A 22,419-nucleotide genomic window follows, 5' to 3' on the forward strand; every position below is an offset into this window, starting at 1 on the left:
ACCCTGCAGGCGTCCTGTGAAACTCGCGGCGCTGGTCGTGCTGTGACGGACGCTGCTACATGACTACTGAGCTGCATGAATGATTAGACGATTGCAGGTTAATCTGCAAGGGCGTAGAGGTATTATTATATCATAAAGTAGTTATAATTCAAGGTTGATGTTAATTTATTTTTTGTTATTTTGTTTCAATATCCACATTACGTGGCTACAACGTTTATGTTAATATAAAAAATTTGCTAATTGTATAATGCAACATTATAAAAAGCCATCTGAAGACTACTATATGCAAATGTTATAAGAAAATCAACTTTACCAACAGGGGACTGAATTAATAAATGCGATGATAACTACAGAAGACTAAACTTAATAATAATATCACTAATAGTGATAGTAACATCCATTTGTGTCAGGTTTAAATAAGTGCTTCATGTGCTTTAGAGAGTCACTGAAAATAATAGAATAAACGCACAAATTAAACATGCTGCAGTCCTAACGTTTAATAGTTGACTGTAGCATTGGGAGACTTTTTTATTTTTATTTTGACCTTAGAGTGCATGGTGTTGAGGTAAAACACGTTCACAAATACACACACTATATTCATCTGATTGACTCGACCGCAGGTTTAAAATACATGCGGTCAGCGTTGGTTTCCTTCCTTGTTTGCGCTTAATGCTAAAGGCGACCGTGAGATTTCTGAGTAGCACTGCGCCGAATTAAGCAATAGAAGTGGCCTCTTAACCTCCTAAGACCCGAACTCTTCCACTGCATGCATTTTTAATTTGTCTTTGATATTTGGTCACATTGGGGCCCGATGAATGTAAAAACAAAGAATTACCAGATTTATTTATTTATTTTTACCTTATTTTTGTTATTAATAAAAAATAAGAGCCACATATGAGGATATTCATTTAAAATTGTGATAGAACAGTAGCAGTATAATGTCCTCATAAGTGGATACCAGGCCCTTGTAGAGCAAAATTCAGTATTTTGGTGTAAATAACCCAAAATGTGACGTCCCCATATGTGGACGCCAGGTCCTAGGAGGTTAAAGCTGAGGGTGCTAAACAGATGATACAGAAGTGATGCGTCTGCTTCACACGCTCGAATCTGCTCAGCTTTATTTATCTTTTCTGCACAACTGATGCATCCTACTCTTAGATGCACAAGTCTCCCAACTTATGATGACCCTCCCACGGTTCACTATCCCACAAACACTTTTCTCCATCCCCTTTGCTTTCTCCCTCCTCTTCAGGTTGTCATATTAAAGTCGTGCCAGCAGAGGGGGCTGCCGCTTTCAGACTTCTTCGCCTATGAAAAAAGTTGCCTTTCGTCTATCTGGTCAAATTCTGTCTTTTACTCAGTTGAGTTTTTCCATTTGTTTTCGTGTTATCTCCCAGGCTGAGCAGACAAAATTATGCAAATTGCTTCAAATCATTGCATTTTCATTCTACATGCGGCTTCTCAGCTTAAAAACGTTCCCTCAAAGCAGGCCATTGCAAATGATAGACATGACATCTCTGTCTTATCTTTGTCTTTTTTTTTATACATTTGGAAAATGTAATTCCACCCAGTGATACTGAGTTGTTTTGAAAGCCATGTAGGGACTGGTAATCCACCGAGAACAGTGAAATTCATTAAATGTCAAAGCGGGTGCCAGTTTTCTTTTCTTTTTCTGTTTTTTGTTGTTGGAAGAAGTTGCATCTTTGCAGATCTGTGTTTAAAGATTAAACATGCCCCTGAATAAAATCTGAAGCAAAATCTTTCTCCCAGCAAGTTTTCCCAACTTGTAAATATTCTTCTCTTGTGCATTGCGTGAGATCATGTGGGTCACAGTTACTTACCCAAGAAACACTGGGCCATTTTAAGACAGTCTTGCTAAAGTCACATGGCTTGGCTAGAAGCTTGAGGATAGCAATGCCTCATCATCAGCCACCAACCACGAGATCACAGGGAAGAGACGAAACAGGGGGAACTGAACAAAGAGGATTTGCCAAAGCAGTAAGTGAGTCGTGGATTAACATGGATAATCTGCTCATTAGTGATGTTCTATCATTTGAAAGGACTCTTGAATGTCAGGAAGTTTGCCTTTTAAAATATTGAATACTGTATTTGGCTTGCTGTAACCTAAAATCAGATGGTTTAATCCCTTCAAGATGAATGTTAACTTTGTTTAAATGGAGCTCTTGTTACGTCAGGCATCACATCAACAAGTGTTTGTTTTTCGGCCCGCCTCTCCCTCTGTCTCTTCCCATCTTCCTCTGTGTATTGGATGTTGAGCCCTTGTGCTCAGTAACTCTTTTGTCCTCCAAACATTCCCTTATACTGCTACTTGCTGCTTGGCTGGAGACAGTACCCGCTAGCACCTACTTTATATCAACAAAGGCAGTGTTTACTTCCTAAACACTAAAGAGTGAGAAGAACTGGATTCAAGTGAAAAAGGACTGTACATCATTGACTGGTGAGTAACACCACCATCATGGAATGAAATTGATAATAACTGTTGTGAGTCTTATAACCTAAAATAATATATCTGAAACTCTAATTCTGAACATTGTTCTCATATGTTCTCAAAACAGGAACTGTGACAAAGATGACCTTGATCATTACTGTAACTGGTGATTCCTTGCAGTGCATTTCTAGGATGACTCTTGTCAAGAAGTTGGCTTGAGCCGGGAGTTTCTCATTAATACCTCCACAGTAAACGGCTTTTGTTGGGGAGCTGAAACTTGAGAGCTGTGAGTGGTAACCTAAGCTCCAGAGGGATGACTCTCCGTAGGCCAGCTGCCCACCTAAGGAGGACTCCAGGTTGGAGGAGATCAGGAGATGAGTCCTACTGGGAGAGCTTGATGTCAGAAGGGCCCGCTGTTTCTCATCCACCACGTGCACCGCGGCCCCAGAGCGCCATTGAAGGTGGCCAGCTGGACAGCTGGCTAGAGCACCTGCAGGCTATGCAGAGCAAACTTAAAGCCCCAGCTCATAATCAGGCTCGAGGGTTCAATGACCGAACAACATCCATGCCTGTTCTGAACAAAGAGCCAACTGGACGTGCTTGGAGACACACGGGTTTTCCCTCTTTCAGCAGGGTCTCATCTTCATGTGAGAGTTCAAGCCTATGTGACAGCTCGCTGGGCAGCCAGGAGTCCCTCCAGACTGGGGTTTTTTCACCTCCGGAGCGCAGAGGAAGCTGGGAGAGAGCCCATATCATGCAGGCTCCAGAAAAGGAACAAGCCGAACTTAGTTATCTTTCTCCAGTCAAAATTGGATGGCTGCCAATCCAAAGAAGAGTGATGATGGTTGCAGACACTTGCAACCAAAACCAATTTTTGGACCATGCTCCCGGCCATGTAAGACACATAACACCTGGTACAAAAAAAAAAACATTTGGCAATAGAATATTTTATGAAATTCTTTTATCTGCAGTTAAATTAGTGAGGACTGAAGAATGCAGAGAATTTGAGCAGTTGCACTCTGCACCTTTCTGGAAAACCAGTTAGAGTAACACAATTCTAAAACAAGCACTGGCAAAGATTTAGCTTGGATTTGGCTTTGGCAACATTTTGAATTGTGGGACTTTTGCATGTTAGTGTTGTGTATGCTCATGAAAGTGACGCTGCTTTGTGGCAGGCACTGTAGAGTAAAACACACAGAGTGCCACAGAGAGCCATTTGTAGTCAAGTCTCTGTTACCCAGGAAGAAGGCAGCGCTCTGGCATCCTTTGAAAACAGCTTACTCTGCAGGAACTCAGTGCATTCTCAAAAGGTTTACGACTCATTTGGAGCTATGTGCTCTGTGCCCAAAGAGAGAAGCAAGTCAATGTACAGAAATAATTTAATAGGAGCATCAGTAATCTGATAATATGGCTTTGAATTGATAAGTTGGTGTGCTGTAGAGATCTGACTGAACTGATGCATTAAGCAGATTCCTAGACTCCTGACTGATCAAAATGAGGTTGTTTATATTTTCAGTTGTTTCCACTCTAAAAAAAAAAAAAAAAAAAAAAAGCTCTGAATGATTGTGGTTAAAACTTAAAACTTTAAGGGAGATGTGCTTTATTTAAGAAAATAGATACTCTCATGGCTGTTGGTTGACTAACTTTGGTGCCAGTTAGACTGAAAACCAGAGGAATCAGCTAACCTGATATTGTCGGACAGACATGGACTAGCTATACCTTTTCCCTTTTCAGTCTTTCTGAGAAAACCTGTTAGCTAGAAGTTGGCTGCTGTGATAGCATCGTATTTACCATGCAGGTCTTAGTCAGTATACAAAAATAGACATAGCCTCTTTGACTGAAAACATAAGCAACTTTGGAAGTGCTTTAAACATGGATCCTTTCTAATGGCCACTGGAAGCAAATCTTTTGCTAATGAGAATAAATCTGGGAAGTTTATGGGGAAAACAGACCGTTTTTTTGATCATCTTCCCAGTAAATATATTCCCGTTGAGCTTATGGTGTCGTTTATTAGTTTGAAATCTTACTAAATATAACATGATGCACATTTTGAACATTTTGGCCACCATTAGCATCCAGAAGGACAATAAAGGTGGGTGTGCTTTAGAGCAGGTCTTCCTTGTTAGTGACACCTCACTTAAATTGTTAGTTAATATCAGTGTTGGGTAAGTTACTTTAAAATAGTAACTTAGTTACATTACTAGTTACTTCTCTCAAAAGTAACTCAGTTACTTCAAGTTACTCGTTACTTTCAAAGTAACTAGTTACTAGGGAAAGTAACTTTGGTTTTACTCAGAATTCTCTTGTTAATGTGTTGCTTCCATAACTTTGCCAGTCTTCTAGCTTGCTTACTTGCCACAGGTGCACTGTGCCACCTATCAATAGAAAGGAAAAGATAATGTGCATATTTCCACGAGAGAAATCCCACGCCTGGACCGTCATTGACTGCTGCCATGATTCTAGCCTACGTCACAGTGTCATGTGCGCCTTTTACATCCAACACAAAAACTGCAGTCGTGGTGCTTTCGATTGTACTCGGAACTCGGAAATTCTGCCTTCTGAATAGGAAGATGTAGGTAACACCAGACTGCAGATGAGCTGCTTACAGGGCTGGACTGGGACAAATAAATCGTCCCGGGCATTTTGACTAGAGACCGGCCCATCATTATAGGAAAAATCATAAAGCCTTTGAATGAAAATAAACACTGTTGTGACAGTGATGTACACTGTTCTGATGGTATATATGCATCAATCTATCAATCGTTTGTTGTAAGATTCAGATAATTATTTTTTAAAAGCTAGACATTTTAAATGAGAATAAGAAAGTAAAGTATTTCTTTGTGCCCCCCTTTCCCTGTTAATGCCCTACCTGGCCCCCTGGCAACACTTTGCTAGATCCGCACCTGCACAGTTACCAGCTGTCAGCTACCTAAAAAAGGATCCTGGTGTTATTAGTCTCTCAGAAACAGTTCATAACTTCCGTTCAACTCATTCATGTCACCTAAAAGGTAAACCTGTTTCTCCATCACCTGTTCAGCTCTGATGATCCAGTAAGGACATCTCCTGGTTTCATCTTCATGTTTCCCTCTCACCACATAACCAAACCATATCATGACCAGCAGCTTTTTTGCAGCTGTGGCTCCAGCAAACATCAGCTGATAGTAGAAATTAATATTAAATAAATTCTAACAACAGCTGATCAAGCTTAAACGTGCTGCTGTTGTTTAGCGCGACATCCGCTGGTTTCCTCTTTCGGCGCAAAGTGAGCGATAAACAAACAAGAGAGCCGATCAGCTGATCATTGATCAGTTTTATGATTGAAGTAGAAACAGGAGAGGGAGGGGGGAGAATGAGAGAAGAAGAGGCAGCTGTGCAGCAAAGACACAGAGTAACTCCAGCTTTGTGTCTTTTTCATTGTAGCTGAATTACGGGACAAACTGTTCCTTTTCACCTCAATAAGAAACGCGTAATATTTTCTCTGAATACCAGACGGGACGGTTGGCAACTCTGATAACTTATGAACAAAATAAAGTTCAACATCATTAACTTCATAGCACCCACCCAGCTGTATAGAAACTCCGTCATGCTAGCTAGCACGCAGTACGGAAAAAGTCAGAATAACGAAAATAAACTCCACCTAAACTTGGTTCATATCTGACCCAGACAGACTGCAGGTCATAACTTCTTACCTGAAGTTCAGTTCACACTTGGACCGGCGGCCGCCTCGGGTCTCTTTTCCTTCTGCGTCCCTTTTCCTTCATCCACCTGCTGCCTCCACCACTTGCTAATGTTACTGAATCTGTGGAAGCTCCGCGATGCCACCACACGAAGTAACGAGTAACGACCCTATCTAAATCCCAGTAACGACTAACGCGTTCCTGATTTTGGCATAATAACTAGTTACCGTGCTCGTTACCACAATAATAACGTAGTTACTGTAACGCGTTACTTAATAACGCGTTAGTCCCAACACTGGTTAATATTAATCTCTGGCTTTCTTTTCATCTTCCTCCCATTGCCCCCCAACCAGGGATTTTCTCTCTACTATTGTAGGGTCTTTTCCTTACAATATAAAGTACCTTGAGGGGACTGCTGTTGTGATATAAATCAAACTGAACTGAACTACCCTATCAAAGTGCAGACAGATTAAAATCCACCTGACATAACATCTCTTTTGGAAAAGCTAAGATGCTAGCAGCCAAAACACTTCAAAAATGGGGCTTTGCCTTTTCCCACTCTTTTGAATGTATCAAACACTGACCGAAAAAAAAAATCTGTACTCCTAGACCAGTGGTTCTCAAAGTGTGTGGTGCGGCCCACTGGTGGGGCACAGAGTTCTTAAAGGTGGGGGGGGCAAGTTACCTGGCAGAAAGGTCATGCGGAACTAATGTTTAGCATCGGAATCACTTTTATGGCAGAACAGAGAAATTTGCGGCAGTTATGTTACTAATATGCGGATCCGCTGAAAAGCTGCAGCTGCATGTGTAAGTCGCCAGCTGCAATAAAGAAGTGTACTAAAAAGTGCGTGCATGTGGTCGGGTCTGTCATGCATGCATGTCATTTACAGTGGTGCCGATACCCAGGACTGGGTCACTTGAGACCCGACCAATGTTCGCACTTTTCAGTACACTTCTTTATTGTAGCTTTTCAGGTACATCCTACACACATCAACAACAACAGGACCTAGTTCATTCTGTTTAAAGCCGGCGAGGCGTGATTGGGGATGCCGCTCAGGTGCGTCCGCTTCCCCGCAGCCGCAGCACAGACCACGCCCCGCCACAGCTCTGCAGTCAAAAACAGGCTCGCTGCAGCCACTAAGAGTGAATAGTATTAAACTCTCACTAAATTATATATTTTTCATCTCAAGTTCACACTTTTCTGGATTACTTTTTTTATAAGACTAAAACTGAACTTTATTTTTCCATGTTGGCAATTTTCACATTCTGTTTAACTTGTTCCATTTTTGCAGAACTGGTGCAAACTAATGAAGCAGTCTAATGACAAAAGTTACAAATAGTTGTTTGAAATGAAAGTTGTTGGTTTAAAACAAAAAATACTGAAGGATTCATTGGGAATGAGTTTATTATCTAAATAAAGTTGCTGCTAGGCTTTTCTGTCATTGTTTTGTTTAGATGGGGCTGAAAATATTTCTTCGTGCCATGTGGGGAATGATGTAAAAAGTTTGAGAACCACTGTCCAAGACGGTTATTACTAATGTAATAGTAGTGTTTTGTAATTTCTCTGCCACACTCTTTCTTTTTCCAGCTGAAACTGAAACAACCCATCACTCCAACATTTCAGAAGAATCAAGCAACACCTAAGGCACAGAGTACGTATGCAATTTGCCACTTGTATAACAGATGGGCTTTCAGCTGAGTGTAGTAAAACAAAATTCAGTTATGCAAATCTATACATTATGCAAGTGTTATAACTGAAAACCATACATAAAATAAAAGATTTAAAAAATGTAAAGAGTAGGCTATTTGTCTGTCACCAAGAAACGTAATTAATGGCATAATAAATATGGTCATAGGGTAACTATAGGGGCTGGGTTAGCTAGGAGGAGAACAAGAGCTTATTTCAGGGCTGACTTGCCACACAGTTTACTTGCCTGTAATCAGCTCCTTGCAGCAGTGTTGCCCCTGTCCTTTTTCAAATGTTCCACACCGACTGGCTGGATGATCACTTTAAACGACATCAATTTCAAGAACAACTGATCGTGACTGTTGTGCCACGGTGTTCTGGCAGTATTGCAGGCAAAGGAAATGGGCACTATTAGGCCTGAAAAGCTGATGAAAAAGAGGTAGGGGCTGGCATGGAAACGAAAGGGCAGAAAGATAAGACTGAGAGATGCTGACTGACTGGAAAAGTGGCCGTGTTAATCTTTGAGCATGACATCTAGCTCCATCTGGATTTGATCTGAGGTTTGATCTTTCAGCCTTGTTCTTGTTTATACATAGATTATCCTGACAGGGCTCAGGCTCAGAAATCAAAGTAATCCATTCATGACTTCGATAGACAGCATATTTTCAAAGATAAGTAAACCTCATTAATATCTTATAAAGGCCTAATTAAGCTGTGCCGATTAAGGTGGCATGACATTTTGTATTTTTTATTATTAACCATTTTCAAATAGTCTTTGATATAGGTTAGACTGCCTTTTCACAATCCAGCTGTTATTTACCGTTTAGTTATAATTTCTGTGCAACACATACTTTTTCTAGAAAAACTGCATTTAACACATGGCTTTTCCCAAGGTTTTCTGAAAACAATAATAATTACCTCTCAATTAAATAATCCGTAAATATAGTTCAGTTGAACAAAATAATAAATAGTCAGGTGCACACAATGGCTGAACTCAACATCAATCACCACCAGTGAGTTGAAACAGGAAACAACTATCTCTATGAAGGTCTGCATCCAAATTTGTTTTATTGCTAGTCACTTTTGCTCAGCCGCCAGTGGATTTAAGTACACAATTTCACACCTGAAACCAAATGAATTTTAAATCGCAGTTATTCCAATAAGAATCAACTCAGTTGCGCCGGAACTAGAAAATGTATTTCTCGTTATTTTCTCTCTCTCTTTCTGGTTGTTGCTGACAACAGAACAAGCAGAAATAGTTTTAATCAGAGCTGAGGTCTCATTGCAGACATTTAGTGCCCTCTGCCTCCATAAAAGTCACATTTAACAAACTTGAAATGGTCTGGTGTTAATGAGCAAATGATAATAAAAATTGGATTGTGTGCTTCAAGGGCCTTCGTGTTTGGACAGGGTGGTTAATTTTCACCCTGCTCACACTTACTTTTTCGATAAAACTCATGAGGATGATGAATAAATTGGGAGGGCGGGAACTCCAGATGGGTATTTGCCATATGGCCTTGCTTCTTTATTTTCCTCTGGGATATTAAGGTCAGCTGTTGATTCAGGGAAATGGCAATTTGAGCTCAGCTAGTAGAGGTAATGAGAGAAGCTTTTCAGGGTGTTGGGGTGGGGGCTTTCTACAGACAGAAAAAAGCTATGTTATGATTAAAGCAGGTGAAAGGAGGCGTTAGAAGGGCCAAAGTCCTTTAGGAAGTCGGAAGACATTTGTCTTTAGGTCTTGTTTGCAAAGCTCTGCAATTTTCACCTGCGCTCTCATTTTCTCCCTCAAACGGAAAAAAAAAGAAGAAACCCAATACAGATTACACGCACAAGGGTTATCCCAAAGTGAGAGCATGTTACCATGGTAACAGTAGCAGGTGGAAACGCAGTCAGGGTGGCAGTCAGGGCTGAGAGGCAGACCAGTCAAGTTGCTGTGTCTCCTGGGTAAGGAGACAAGTGACTCTGGGGTGGTGCTAAATTCACTTTGCTGTGCCAGTGTCAATTATTGACAGTGTCAACATTGCTCTACAGTCACAGGAATGGATGACTTGCATGTTTGTGTGTGGCAAAGACAGAGAAAGAGAGAGAGAGTGCGGGCGAGTTAGGACGTGAGAGTATGTGTTGCAGAGACTGTGACAGTGGATCATTTGTTTTGCCTTGATACACAGATGCAGAGGTGGAGAGAAGTCACGTCGCTGCCACTGCTCTGGGTGTGAAGACGTGGCAGACACCTGATCAAGGCGCTCCTGTTATTAAACAGGTAACTGATAGCAGGTTTTGAAATATAAAGTACCACATAGGTTAGGAGACAGTTTTACAAAGGAAGGATATGATGATGATTGTTATTATTGGGCCCATTTATGGCTGGAGATGCAAGGTATTTCTTTTTATATAATGAAGTTTTGTTGTTGTTGTTATCATGCTCACATTTGCTCTTTTGCTTAAACCAGAATCTCCCATTTCTAACCAGGATTGGCTATATACAAACAGCAATGTGTGTGTGTGTATATATATATATATATATATATATATATATATATATATATATATAGAGAGAGAGAGAGAGAGAGAGAGAGAGAGATAGATAGATAGATAGATAGATAGATAGATAGATAGATAGATAGATATTGTTGTTGTTGTTTTTTAACCTTTATTTAACCAGGAAGTATCTCTCGCAAGATCTCTTGCAAGACTGTACTAGGCCTGACATATAAGAGAAATAACATTTTTACATAAATAACATTTTTTTCTAATGGCAGGAGAAACTAGATTATAGAATTAATCCCTTAAAGGATTTCTAAAGCTAATTTATTGAACTAGAGCTTAAAAACAGACAAATAAATGGAACAGTGGAAGGAGAGAGAAAGAGAGAGAGAGAAATGGTTGCAGTCTACAAATAGTATCTGACTTGATCAAGACAAAGTTAAGAATGAATGTCATGAAGTGATCTCTTTGTTCTATGGATCTATAAAGTTGTGCTAGATGCTTTTTCTTTCTGGCAAATTGTTTTGTTTTTCCTTAAAATTCAGCCATAGAGTGCAATCGCTATAGTCACTTCAAATCAGGTAAAAACTCCCCAACATTGTAGATAATAATCCTGTGGCACAACAAACCCCTATGAGAAACCACTTGCCAACAGTGAGGAGAAATAAAAACTTCCTTTCAGCAGAAATTTCTGGCTGCTGAAGCCACAAGTTATTGCTAAACCAGACTCTGGGAAGGTGTCATCTGCTGTGACTAGTTAGAGTGAGGGGGAAGCAAAGAAAAAAATGAAATCCAAAGATACAACAAACAATATAGGTAGAAACAGTCAGCAGGTTGTTTAGGCCCATAACAACAAATCAGGAACATGAAGCTGTGGATTCAGTTAAACCTGCAGAAAATACAGGAAGGGAAAGAACACAGAGGACAAAAGCACATACTACAGAAGAGAGAAGGCACAGTAATGTCATAAGGAAACCAAGGTTAACACAGTTTAACAGGTAGTCTTTACAAACACAGCACAAAATCATGGTCAAAGCAGTGGTGTGGACTTCCTTAAAAGAAAACTGAAATGGCTAAACTCCTTTATGGTTTATGCACCTTTGATAAACGAGGGAGATATGTCTTATCATTTAAAAGAGGGACATATCAGTGTTTCTCCATGCTCCATAAACACCATCAGAATGCTCCAGCCTAAGGACCAGAATCTTTGCTTTTCGCCTGTTGAGGATAGAGTCTCATTGTTATTCTGTGAGGGATAAGTCACGCTGTGTGCTGGCTTTGCCTGCTGCTGCTTCCATTGCCACTGGGGCATTTAGTGTGTCAAGCATGGGGAGAGTCATCTGACTAAAGAACAAACAGCAAAGCCCTGAAGAAAGACAAGACAGTTGACCTGTTGTTGAAATGTAATATTAGAAAGATGTCATGTTGTCAATATTTTATGCCAAGTTATGTTTCATTTTCTCCATATGCCACTTAAAAGCAGCAGCACAGACTGAATGTAGATGAATGTGAAGCACGTGTTTTAATGTGTTGATGTATGACAAATCATTAACCATAAGACATCATCAACAACAGTAGGGTAGGACTGGGTTTTCATATATAATTAAAAAATGTTATCACATAAAATCTCATTTGTCCACACGCTGTAGGTGCCAGAAAAGCCTAGCTTTCCTGCTAATGAAGGGGACAGACCTGTCGGCTGGCAAGCTCTGAGAAGGGGCTGGAATACCAACAGGGTGTCAGCTTTCCCTGGAGGCAGTAAGACCATTGAGCTCCCCACAGGGACCAACTCAGACCCTAATAGGAAATCCCTTTTGATGAAAACAGCCAGCACAGAGGCCCTCAGGCATCCTCTGCTGAATCGCACAACTTCTGCAACAGGCTATAGTCCGCAACCTTCAGACATACAGACAAACTCCGCTGTGGGAATCTTCATCCCTCAAAACAAACCTGGCTTCTCCTCCATCACCATCTCCTCCAGAAAAGTGAGCAGAACAGCTAGTCTACCTGGCTCTGATACCAGCAACCACTCTTCCCAGTCACGTGAGTCTCCTTCTCCACGCAACAGCTTGGACCACCAGCCCATGGACCCAAACTCCAGGCATTTAACAGTGCAACGGAAAGCCACTATAGTCAAAGTAACAGAGAAAAGGGTGATTTCAAGTCCTGTATCAAACACAAACACAGCACGGACACCACCGGGAAGCAATGGTCTGGACACAGTGGTCCACAGAAGGAAGGCCACCATCATCAAAGTGACAGAACACAGAGAAAGCTACAGTCCAGGCAGACTGAGGGCCAAACACCCAGAGTATAGACACAGCTATAGTGAGGGAACATATATGGGCAACAACACATGGAGTCAGGAAAATCATTCACAAAATAATGAACAACCTTCTTATCGTCATCTGAATTTTATCCCAAACTCTGCAGCACCAAATACATATACTTCAGATCCAGAGAAAAATGGCTCGCGGCACAGATCCACACTGAGCCTTTTCCTAAACAACCCTCCTGGTGTAGCAGCACCCACATCCTCAGAGATTTCTCCAAAGCCTGTTGGACAGCGATCGGGGAGGCTGCACAGACCACTGAGCTGGTATGGCAATGTGATTGGACACACTGAGACAAGCAAGGAGAATTTGACACAACCATCTGCCAGGAAATGGAGCGCTGGACTTCCAAAAGAAACTGATGTCAACCCTTTGAACTCGGACAATAGTTTCATCAGTCCTGGAAAAGCAGTGAAAAGACCAGGTCAGCTTGTGGCAGAGACACTCAAGTCAAAGGCCGGTGAAAAAGAAAGATTGCCTCTACCAAGAAGCACTTTGCAGGCAGAGTCCTCCAGTCTGACTCTCATCAAGGCCCCGGGTAGGTTTCTCTGTCCCACTTTGGGAGCCTTCTTGTCAGCACACATACTCCCTCAGTCTCTGATCTCCATTTTCAAAGGATGGCAATGTCTAAATATGCACTTCCTTTGTGCCATTTGTGTGTTCTAGCTTGAAGTTATTACACACCCGCCTAGGTTTGATACAGTCTTTCACTTTTGATGTTTTATAGGCATTATTAGATTGCAATGATATTACTTCTTGATCTGCTGACACGAGCCCAATTGTCACTCACGGAAGATGTCTTCGCCTGTGTCGAGCAACATCAGCTAGACGCAAAGGTGCCCATCAGCACCTAGATATGCATTCTCATTTTCACCTTTTTTTCATTTTCCCACGCAGGCCTTTGCATGCATAATCTATTCCTGCCCCCTTTTCACTGGCAGCACAGGGAAGGAAGGGAAATCACAAGCTGCTAAACATGGTGAAAATGAGGTATTAGAATGTGTTAGAATCTGGTTTGGCGTTAAAGCCCTGCAATGCAGCAGTTCTATTTGTATGTGTTTCTTTGCGCTAATCAGGTTGTGATCGGGCCATCTGGGTGCCCAAAATAAGTCTTAAAAGTTTTCTGCTTACTTTAAAATAGATCTAACATGCATTTTCTCACCTTCTGTCATATTTACAGTTTTGTGCAATAGTCTTATGCCAAGAGAGTCTGTAAAATTGTAACAAGCCTGAAAGCCAATATGTCGTATGACTACTTTTATTCTTCAGCACAGCCTGAACTCTCTCAGACAAGCTTTCTTGTCATTTCTTTAAGTGGTCTTCTGGAAGAGTTTTCTGCAAGGCTTCTTGAAGGGCATTCAAAGATCTTCTTTGGATATTGGCCGCATTTTGTTCTGTTACCTGTCAAGATTAGAGATGGGAATCCATAAGAATTTAGGGATTCTGATTCCATTATTGATATCACTTATCAATGCGATTCCTTATTAATTTTCTTATCGATTCTCGTTGGGATCTCACTGGCTCCAAGTAACCACCATTGCTAAGCAGCAATAAATAAATTACATTCATGCAAATTAATTGCATGCTGTGGGTCCAATGTTTGTGCATGTTTGTTGAAGTATTTCCCCTCTTTGTTGTGATCAGTGTCAGGAGTCGTTATTCAAAAACGTAATTACACATACTTAAAAGTAATGCAGTACGTTTTAGGGTAGCAGCACTTCAGGAATATCTTGTTGTTGCAAAAAATAATATTTTATGCCAGTCAAACTGTGTTATCATTGTCATTTTTCATAGCTTCAGCAAACAAAGGAGAAATACTGTGTTTTTGACAGGCTGCCTGCCAGTGACAAATTGCCTAAAGATCCTATTCAAAATTAATTCTTTGCTAAGTTGTCTGTTATGTGTAGACACAACACTGGTTTATCCATTGAGTTATGTGTATTTTTTAATCCTTGAATGATTAATAGATCAATTTTAAGTGACTTAACAAACAAACAAAAAAGCAAAAAAAAACCCACAAGGACTGGACTGAAAGTGAGTGAAGAGCAGTCAATGTCAAAAGAAAAACATTTGAAAGAACTATTGTGCAAGGCCACTTTAAAAAGATTACAAGAAAACTCTGGCTTCTCAGAAGAAAAAGATAAAGAAATGATTGGTGGGTCAATACTTTTACACAGTGCTGTATGCACACAGAGAGATGGATACTACTACTAGATAAATATTGCCACTAAAGTTTTGAATAATGAAGCTAAAGTTGTTACAAGTAATCTATACGAGCCAAAAGCTTTGTCCTCACACTGATTCTAATTCCTTTCTGCCTGTAGCATTATATTAGATCCAAAAAATATTCTTGGTAAAAAAGCAAATAAGTGTATTTTCCAAAAATCTCAAAATTTCAAGTTAAGTCTTCACAGTGTGCAGTTGTTAAAAGACTCAGCTGAAGCTATCTTTTGGAAAATCTGAATATCCAGGTGAATAAGTAAGAAGATCAGGGAGTCTTCTGCTGAGCAACTGTGTTTCTTGATTCATGATGTCTTTTCTCTGTGTGAAATTATTAATTATTCTTTAATCACATTCATTAAGAGTGTCATCAATTAATTACAAGGCCCTAGGCAACATCATTTAAATTCAACGTTTGTTACAGTCAACCACCAAATGAGGCAGGATATTATACAGGAATGATAGCTCCGAAACAGCCACTGTCAATGTTTTACTCACTCTTCAGTTACATCAAAGCCCTTTTGGATTTCAGATCCCCACTCCCAACAGTCTCCAGAGGAAGTGACTGCCCTGAATGCGGCTGCGATCATAGCAAATATCAAACTCCAAAGACAACTTAGTAAGGAGAAAAAACCAAGTGGCGATTCTGAAACGGATTCCACTGCATCACCCCAGGGAAATTCTGGTATTATTACTTCTCTCTTCCTCTAATTATATATATATATACTCATAATACTCACTGTATAAAGCATTTATCTTCATTACAATAAAGTAAAACTATTGGTGGTTCAACATTTTCCCCCCACACCTATACATCCTTAATTTTATCAATACTAATATGGTAAAATTCCTTGACTTATACATACTATGCCAACCTGGTTCATTCCAGTAATTAATATGTCATGGAGACCCAGGGGGCTCCTGAGGAACTGTGCATTGCAGTCAGGCATGTGAAGCTAAGCCATGTGTACATGAAAACCCAAAGTAGTTGATTTCCTCTGTCTTGATAGTGACAGATGAGGGAGAGCGTGCAAAGCAGCATCCTAATCACAGCCGACGCCTCAACCGGCCTCATGCTGAATTTGTTCCACTGAGTCTAGATGCTGAACAGTCATCTGAAGCTGTTTCTCTTCAGGTGAGTTTATTTTCTGTGCTAATAAAACAATTTTGAGAAATTGATTTCATTTTCTAAATGAAAAGTCCAGAGCCACAGTGTAACCAGCCAGAGTAACTTCCCTCTCCTAAGAGTTTTTGTTTTAGGTTTACAGAACTCACAAGGCAAAACTAGCCAGTGTTTTCTTATAAAGGTTCCAAAAACAATATAAAGAAACCACTGTAATACAATTCAATATCAACAAAAAAGAATGACATATTTATACTGGCTTTAGGGTTTTTTTTTTCCATGACATGCCTCACCGTGTATGCTCAGGTGCACGGGGAGTTTGAAACAAGGGTTGTGCTTAAATGTTTTCTCAAGAAGAGCAATCTATTTGTGGTTTTGGCAGGACGCGTTGCAGAGGTCTAGACCAGACTTCATTAGTCGTTCCCAAGGTAGAGTGCGAGAGCTGGAGCGAAAGGCACAGGAGAGAAGGAAACTGTCAAATTCAGTAGGCCCACAGTTGGAGAAGGCACCCAGGCAGAGGAGAGCTCTCAGCACTGGGTCTACCTCTCTGAACGGTAATGCACTAGCAGCCAGCCTCACTTCTTGTCTCCAGTGTACTGTCCATTGTTTCTGTGCAGCTGCAGTGGCTTTTTGCCACACGACTAATCATACACGGATACAGATTTAGACAAAAAAGGGGGGCAAAGGGGTGTTTGTCAGTCAGTGCTGTTTTTCTGAATTCGTGAAAATATTTCTTTTCTAATTAAAGTTAATAATAATATCTACAAATATTTCCAAATCCACTACAATCAACAACAACCAGCAAATATTACATTAAGATTTTGCAGTAGCTTCTTCAGGAATTATTTAATTGAAATTATGAAATGAAAAACCTGGATAAGTACGTTTAATAACATAGATAAAATGTTAAAGTAGCTTCATGCATCTTATGGATTACATAACAGACTGATATCCTAAAGTAAATCACCCTGATACACTTTATTACATTTTCTTTTCTTTTGAATGTAGTTAAAGATTTTGGAAACAGAAAGTGGCACACCTGGTGAAACTTTGACTAAATATAATAAAAGCAACCTGAAGTAAGATGTTAAATAAATGGTTTTAAAGACTTAGCAGAGATTTTATGGCTCTCTCTGCCCTCTACAGGCTACAACAGAAAGGTGCACCAATGTCAAAATACCAGCTGAGAAATCAAAATGATCAGTGGTGTAATTACAAATGCCCTGCAGAATTTGACAGGTGCAAATGTGATGGTGCAAAGTGCCTTAAGAAACAAAAAGAGAAGGTTACATACTTTTTTAAAAAAAGATAATCTTATATGTTCAAATTCAATGTGACATTTTTTATGTTCAAACAAAAAGGAAGTGTTTTGTCTATTCCAACTTGTGTAAAAGAAAGACTGACTGCAATGCTTTGCCCTTGTGTGTGTGTGTTTCTAGGTAACCTTTTCACTCACAGAGAAAGAGCATTTTCTAGGAAAGACATGCAGCCCAGATCCAAGCTGTGAGCGCCATCTATGTTTTTACTTTGGCTCACTATCAGATGCTTTTACTTTTTAGGCTTGTATCACTCCTGCATTTTGAGCATTTTTTCCTTAGGCTTTGTCTTATTTTCCTGGCAAACTCACAAAAAATTAACAAGCTGACATAGTTATATACATAAATACTGAGCAGATGTTTTTGCACCACCCCTTTTTCATTTATATATGTATATATATTTCTGCTGAGCCACTTAACAGTGACCTATGAATCACTGAAGCTTCAAGGTATACCTTCGAGGAATAAACCAGTGTCGACACATAAGAGCCAACTTAGCCAACCAATTTTGAATTGTGTCTTGAAGCACTTTGTTACTAAAAGCCTGTGGAGGCTCTGGCTTGCAGGCAGTGCTTTTAGGTTGGGAATCTTGTCAAATTATGTCATCCCACTAAATTTTGATCCAAAAAACCAATACCATCTGTAAAGCGTCTCATTAGAAACAGCTTCATTTTCAGGATGACAATGATCTTAAACACATTGCTAATACAGTAAAGGCCTACCTGGGCAGGTTGGCAGTCTGTGGCAGGGTCAAAACAGAGCAACAGACAACCATTCGCACCTTTGACCAGTTTAGAATCACAATTAACCTTACCCCACTAACTGTATATTTGGACTGTGGGAAGCCAGAATACCCGCATATAAGTGTGACCCCCCCCCCCCCCCACAGGGACACATTTAAACTCCACGCAGAAAAGTTCTGGACAGATGTTGGATTCAAACCCAGAGTGCTAACCACTATGCTATTGTGCTGCCAATGTGGCACATGTTTGTGTAAATCTTCAATAAAATTTCCGATTTTTCTACCAAATAATGACGAAATAAGGGGTGGCTCAAGACTTTTGCACAGTAATATAGTTCCTAATAAATGTTTTAGGTTTTTTTTTTTTTTGAGAACCGCAGATTCCAGATCTAAAACACCATTTTTATTTTTGTACAGGACACCTGCAGATCTCAAGAGACAAAAAGAAGAAGAAAGGAGGGAGGTCAGTTTGAACAACAGATATCGAGCTGAGCTTTACAAAAAGGTAAATCCTCTACCTATTTTTCACAAAACAATCACAAATGAATCTATCAATTAAAAAAAATTTTTAAAAATCAAAGTGACTTGATTTCTGTTCAGGAACGCAAGAGAATAAATGTAATTTGACATCTTAACCAAAAAATAACAACTTGCTTTACTTTTTTCTGCTTTTTTGTAAAACAGTACATTTTAAAGTTTGTGGATAACAACAATAGGCAAATAAAAGATGATCAGTTAATGAGACAACTCCACCTAACATGAGTTTAAACCATCTAATTCTAGTTGTCATCTCATTAAATATCAGCACCAGACGTTGTTACAAACACATATTTAGGTAGAACTTACGTCATCAAATCATTGAACATGGAGAATAAAGCAAATAACTCCTGTCTGGTAGTTATCTGCCCGAGACACTGAACAGAACATTAATAGCATGTATGACCCACAGGCAATTGAGCAAGTAATAACACACCTTTCCCTTACAGCTCAATTAAACCTTGGAAAGAGTGAAACATTTTTGCAGTAATGACAAACACTTAAGGGTTTCTATGTTAATAATGCACCCTTGTCTCTCTTCAGAACGATGCCGCTGTTGAAAATAATGCAGTAAAGTGGGCACGTAATCCATTATAATTAGCTGAAAAAAATGGATTTGAGTGGGTCGCACGAGGCTGAGTTTAAAGGACTTTTTTGATGCAAATATCAGGGGGCATATCACATTGTGGGGCCCTAATATCAAATTATAACAGATAAAAAGACCCACAGTTACTGATAAGGTTTGTCATTTGCTTTTGGAGGTCTGGACAATGTTTTGGTTTGTTTTGAAGTAGAAAATTACACTTTAGTTATTGCATGATCCACCAAATATTCAGTGTTGCAATAAAAATCCAGCTATAGGGAGAAATATCTACTTTTAAATGGTTTACCTTTCAATTTTATACAGTTTTTAGAGCACTAGCTTCAAGCATGTAGCAATGTAAAAAATTCTTTACATAATTAAATGTCTGCTCTGATTGTTTACAGCGAGACCTACAATAGACTGACTTTTTACGCCATTGCATGATTACTTAAACTTTCCTTTACACTTATTTTCCACTAGAGGGAGATGCTGCCTAACTTTTCTATTTTCTTGCACGCCTGCAAAAGGTTCCGTGAGAAAACCCGATCTTAAAAAACGCACTTCAGAGGCATATTTGTCATGTTTAGCGATTGCTAGCGAGCATTCCTTTTTTGCCATTTTATAGTCAATAATTCTGACCTTCTATAGAAGTGAGTTTGATTTAGAGGAACTGTAGTCTCTCTTTCTCACCCTGCACCCCACACCCTGCCTCTCATTATGAAGAGAGACTGTGAACAGTCTCATTGTGCTGAGTGTATGAGCCCGTGTTCCTCATGAAACAAAAGGCCCTTTAGTGGCAGAGAAATCCACAGCGCAGTGCCACCATTCAGCCGAGCCTGCAGACAGAGTGGGTGCCCACACACAGCTGCTCCTCCCACACTGCTGCTGTGGCAGATAATGCAGGGAAGAAGGGCTATGATGCCAGAAGATCCAGCGGGTCTTGAAAAAGGAGCTGGAAAGCTTAACAGTTTGGGTGAGAGGGTGCCATGTACCAGGAATCGGTCCTGTTTCTGCACATGACCTCTGAAAATTAAGGAGCATGCTAGGAGACTTTTGTATGGACCAGATTTGTTGTCTGTATATAGCCTTTATTTTGTGATATGCGTCAGCCACTTGTGTGTTTTCTTGTTACAGAAACTGCTGGATCAACTTCTTCAAAGGAGCAACAACTAAACAACTGAACACATGGATGAAGATGTAGAGAAAGGCATAAAAGACTGAGACAGTGAACTTTGCCCTTTGTCAGTTTAGTTTATTATTTTTCTAGAACCTGTCTTCTTATGTGGATTAAAAACATATATTCTCATACAAAGTTAAAAAAAAGACATTTAACCTTAATGCAAATTTATTGCACTTCCTGATCAAACAATATGTAGTAAGCAAAATCAGCATATCTCACTATGTGACCTTATCACAGATAAATCCAATTACATATTTGTTCATTCTTTTGCTCTTCTATGCAAATCTGGTAAGGATGTCTTTCTGTGCTTGCTTAAAACTGCTTGAAAAGCGAGCAGTGAACACACTCGGACACGGTCCTTATGGATTCTAGAAACATCTTCAAATCAGCAGTGCCTGCTGTTTAAATGACCTTTCTATGCTCTGTCACGTGGTTGTCCTAGCCACCCTTGTGGTATGCAATTTCAAATAAAGGTTGTTGAAGGTCGAAAGTATGAAATCATGTCTGGACAGTCTGTTGTGGTTTTAATCAAACATCAGCCTCGCCGATATGGTTTCGATTAACTTCTGTTTATGCAGTTTGTTGTCTTGTTTGCACTTGATTGCAAGCTGCCTTTGTTTTGAGACTACTCCATGTAATTGGATGCAGAACAAGCGTCTCACTGTAGCAGTGGCGTCTTCTGACAGTCACTTTCACATGATACCATGTGATGTGAAGCAGCAATGTAAGACAAAATCATCCATTATGCTTCACAGTCCAATCCGGGACAGTCTTTATCCGTCGTCTTCATTTAACATCCAATGCTGAAAGAAATGTGAAGTGAGCTCTGCCACCATTCGATGCCAGATGGAGGAATGTGACCTCGTTACAGTGGAAGCCCCCCCCCTGTTAATGGACAGTTCAACTGAATGGAGCCTTTGTCTCTGTCATTGTCTCATGATGGACCAAGCCTCGCTGTTGCATATTCAAATTTGTGTGTTTTGATCCAGAATGAATATGCAGTGAGCGAGGGGTGTTGCACAACAACGTGATGATTCTGGGTAAAGCAATGTGTCAATATTTATTTTTAGAACAACAGACAACAGAGCAGAAGACCTTCTCATTACTCTCAATTGTCATTTTTCCTCATTTGTCTTTAGGTTTGTGCTCCTCCGTAGTCCAGTCGTTTCATCCATTGTAATTTTCATTGGTGTGTAGAGAAAACAGATGGTTGCTACTATTTTTATAAACCTATTTTCATGTCTGTGCAATTGCATGTGTGGGTGTATTTGGACAGTGGGAGTGCGTTAATAACACCATTCATGGTGCACAATGATAATAATTTGAGACTAGAAGGACACTTGTGTACCATGGATGTTCTTTAAAGAAGATAATTGATCGCATGCATGAGGCCTTAGTCAAAGATTACCTTATTTTACCCTTGCAACTGAGTGTGTGCATATAAAAATAGCCGTTATGAAATTATTCACACATCAACTGACTCTTATTTGATTCTACATTTATGTGTTTTATATCTGAACAACTTTTGTGTTTCAACTTTTGTAAATGTGCTTTGGGAAGTGAAATTCTTTTCCATTTTGTTTCTCCCAAAATCGTTTTCTCATTGTTGCATAGGTAAGATGGAAGGACGTTCATTAATCATCTGTTCTAGCACCAACAGAGAGCCCTGCTCTGCAAGCACCCCTTGGTTCTTAAAAAGCAAGCAGAGTGCTCCTCAGTATTCATTTATTTCCATGTTTCATCTTGGAGGCAGAGTTTTGAGAGGTTTCTGTGTGAGGGTGTATGCTTTCACACTGCGTTAAGATAACAAGTGGATACGGCGCAGTGACTTTACCTTAAGCCTTAACGCTGGAAGCATGCTGGAGCCCTACCTGAAATGCTAAACAACCCGATGCGGCGCACTGCAGAGTGCACATCGCGAAAAGCATAATTGAGCAGAGCGCTTTGGGTCTATCAGATGGCTTTCTGGCATTTTAAAATTTAAATGTGATGAAGTAAAACCACTTTTTTGTGGCATGCGCACGAGTGAGTCTGTTTTTTTTTTTTCTGGCTGAGTAACAAGTAATTGATTTACCTTATAACACCTTC

At 39.9% G+C, this 22,419-nt stretch overlaps 1 protein-coding gene across 6 annotated transcripts; it reads left to right on the top strand.

The window, feature by feature from the left end:
• Positions 1 to 50: 50 nt before the first annotated feature.
• On the top strand, positions 51 to 22,347 carry cUnh10orf90 (chromosome Un C10orf90 homolog). 6 transcript variants are annotated; one of them, XM_082543133.1, is made up of 12 exons: positions 51 to 119; positions 1,818 to 2,458; positions 2,577 to 3,344; positions 7,715 to 7,778; positions 9,982 to 10,073; positions 11,947 to 13,168; positions 15,383 to 15,535; positions 15,861 to 15,985; positions 16,356 to 16,527; positions 17,413 to 17,476; positions 18,449 to 18,536; positions 20,286 to 22,347. In XM_082543133.1, exons 3-12 carry the CDS (start codon positions 2,763 to 2,765, stop codon positions 20,322 to 20,324), a joined length of 2,601 nt encoding a protein of 866 aa, XP_082399259.1. In that variant the 5' UTR covers positions 51 to 119; positions 1,818 to 2,458; positions 2,577 to 2,762; the 3' UTR covers positions 20,325 to 22,347. The 6 variants fall into 6 exon arrangements, with proteins under 6 accessions (XP_082399259.1, XP_082399260.1, XP_082399261.1 ...); XM_082543134.1 differs by lacking the exon at positions 51 to 119 and adding an exon at positions 162 to 1,360 and having other exon boundaries at positions 1,867 to 2,458; XM_082543135.1 differs by lacking the exon at positions 51 to 119 and having other exon boundaries at positions 1,622 to 1,998; positions 2,278 to 2,458.
• Positions 22,348 to 22,419: the final 72 nt, after the last annotated feature.

Source organism: Aulonocara stuartgranti, assembly GCF_965226115.1.
Source record: "Aulonocara stuartgranti genome assembly, chromosome: 8".
Taxonomy (NCBI): domain Eukaryota; kingdom Metazoa; phylum Chordata; class Actinopteri; order Cichliformes; family Cichlidae; genus Aulonocara; species Aulonocara stuartgranti.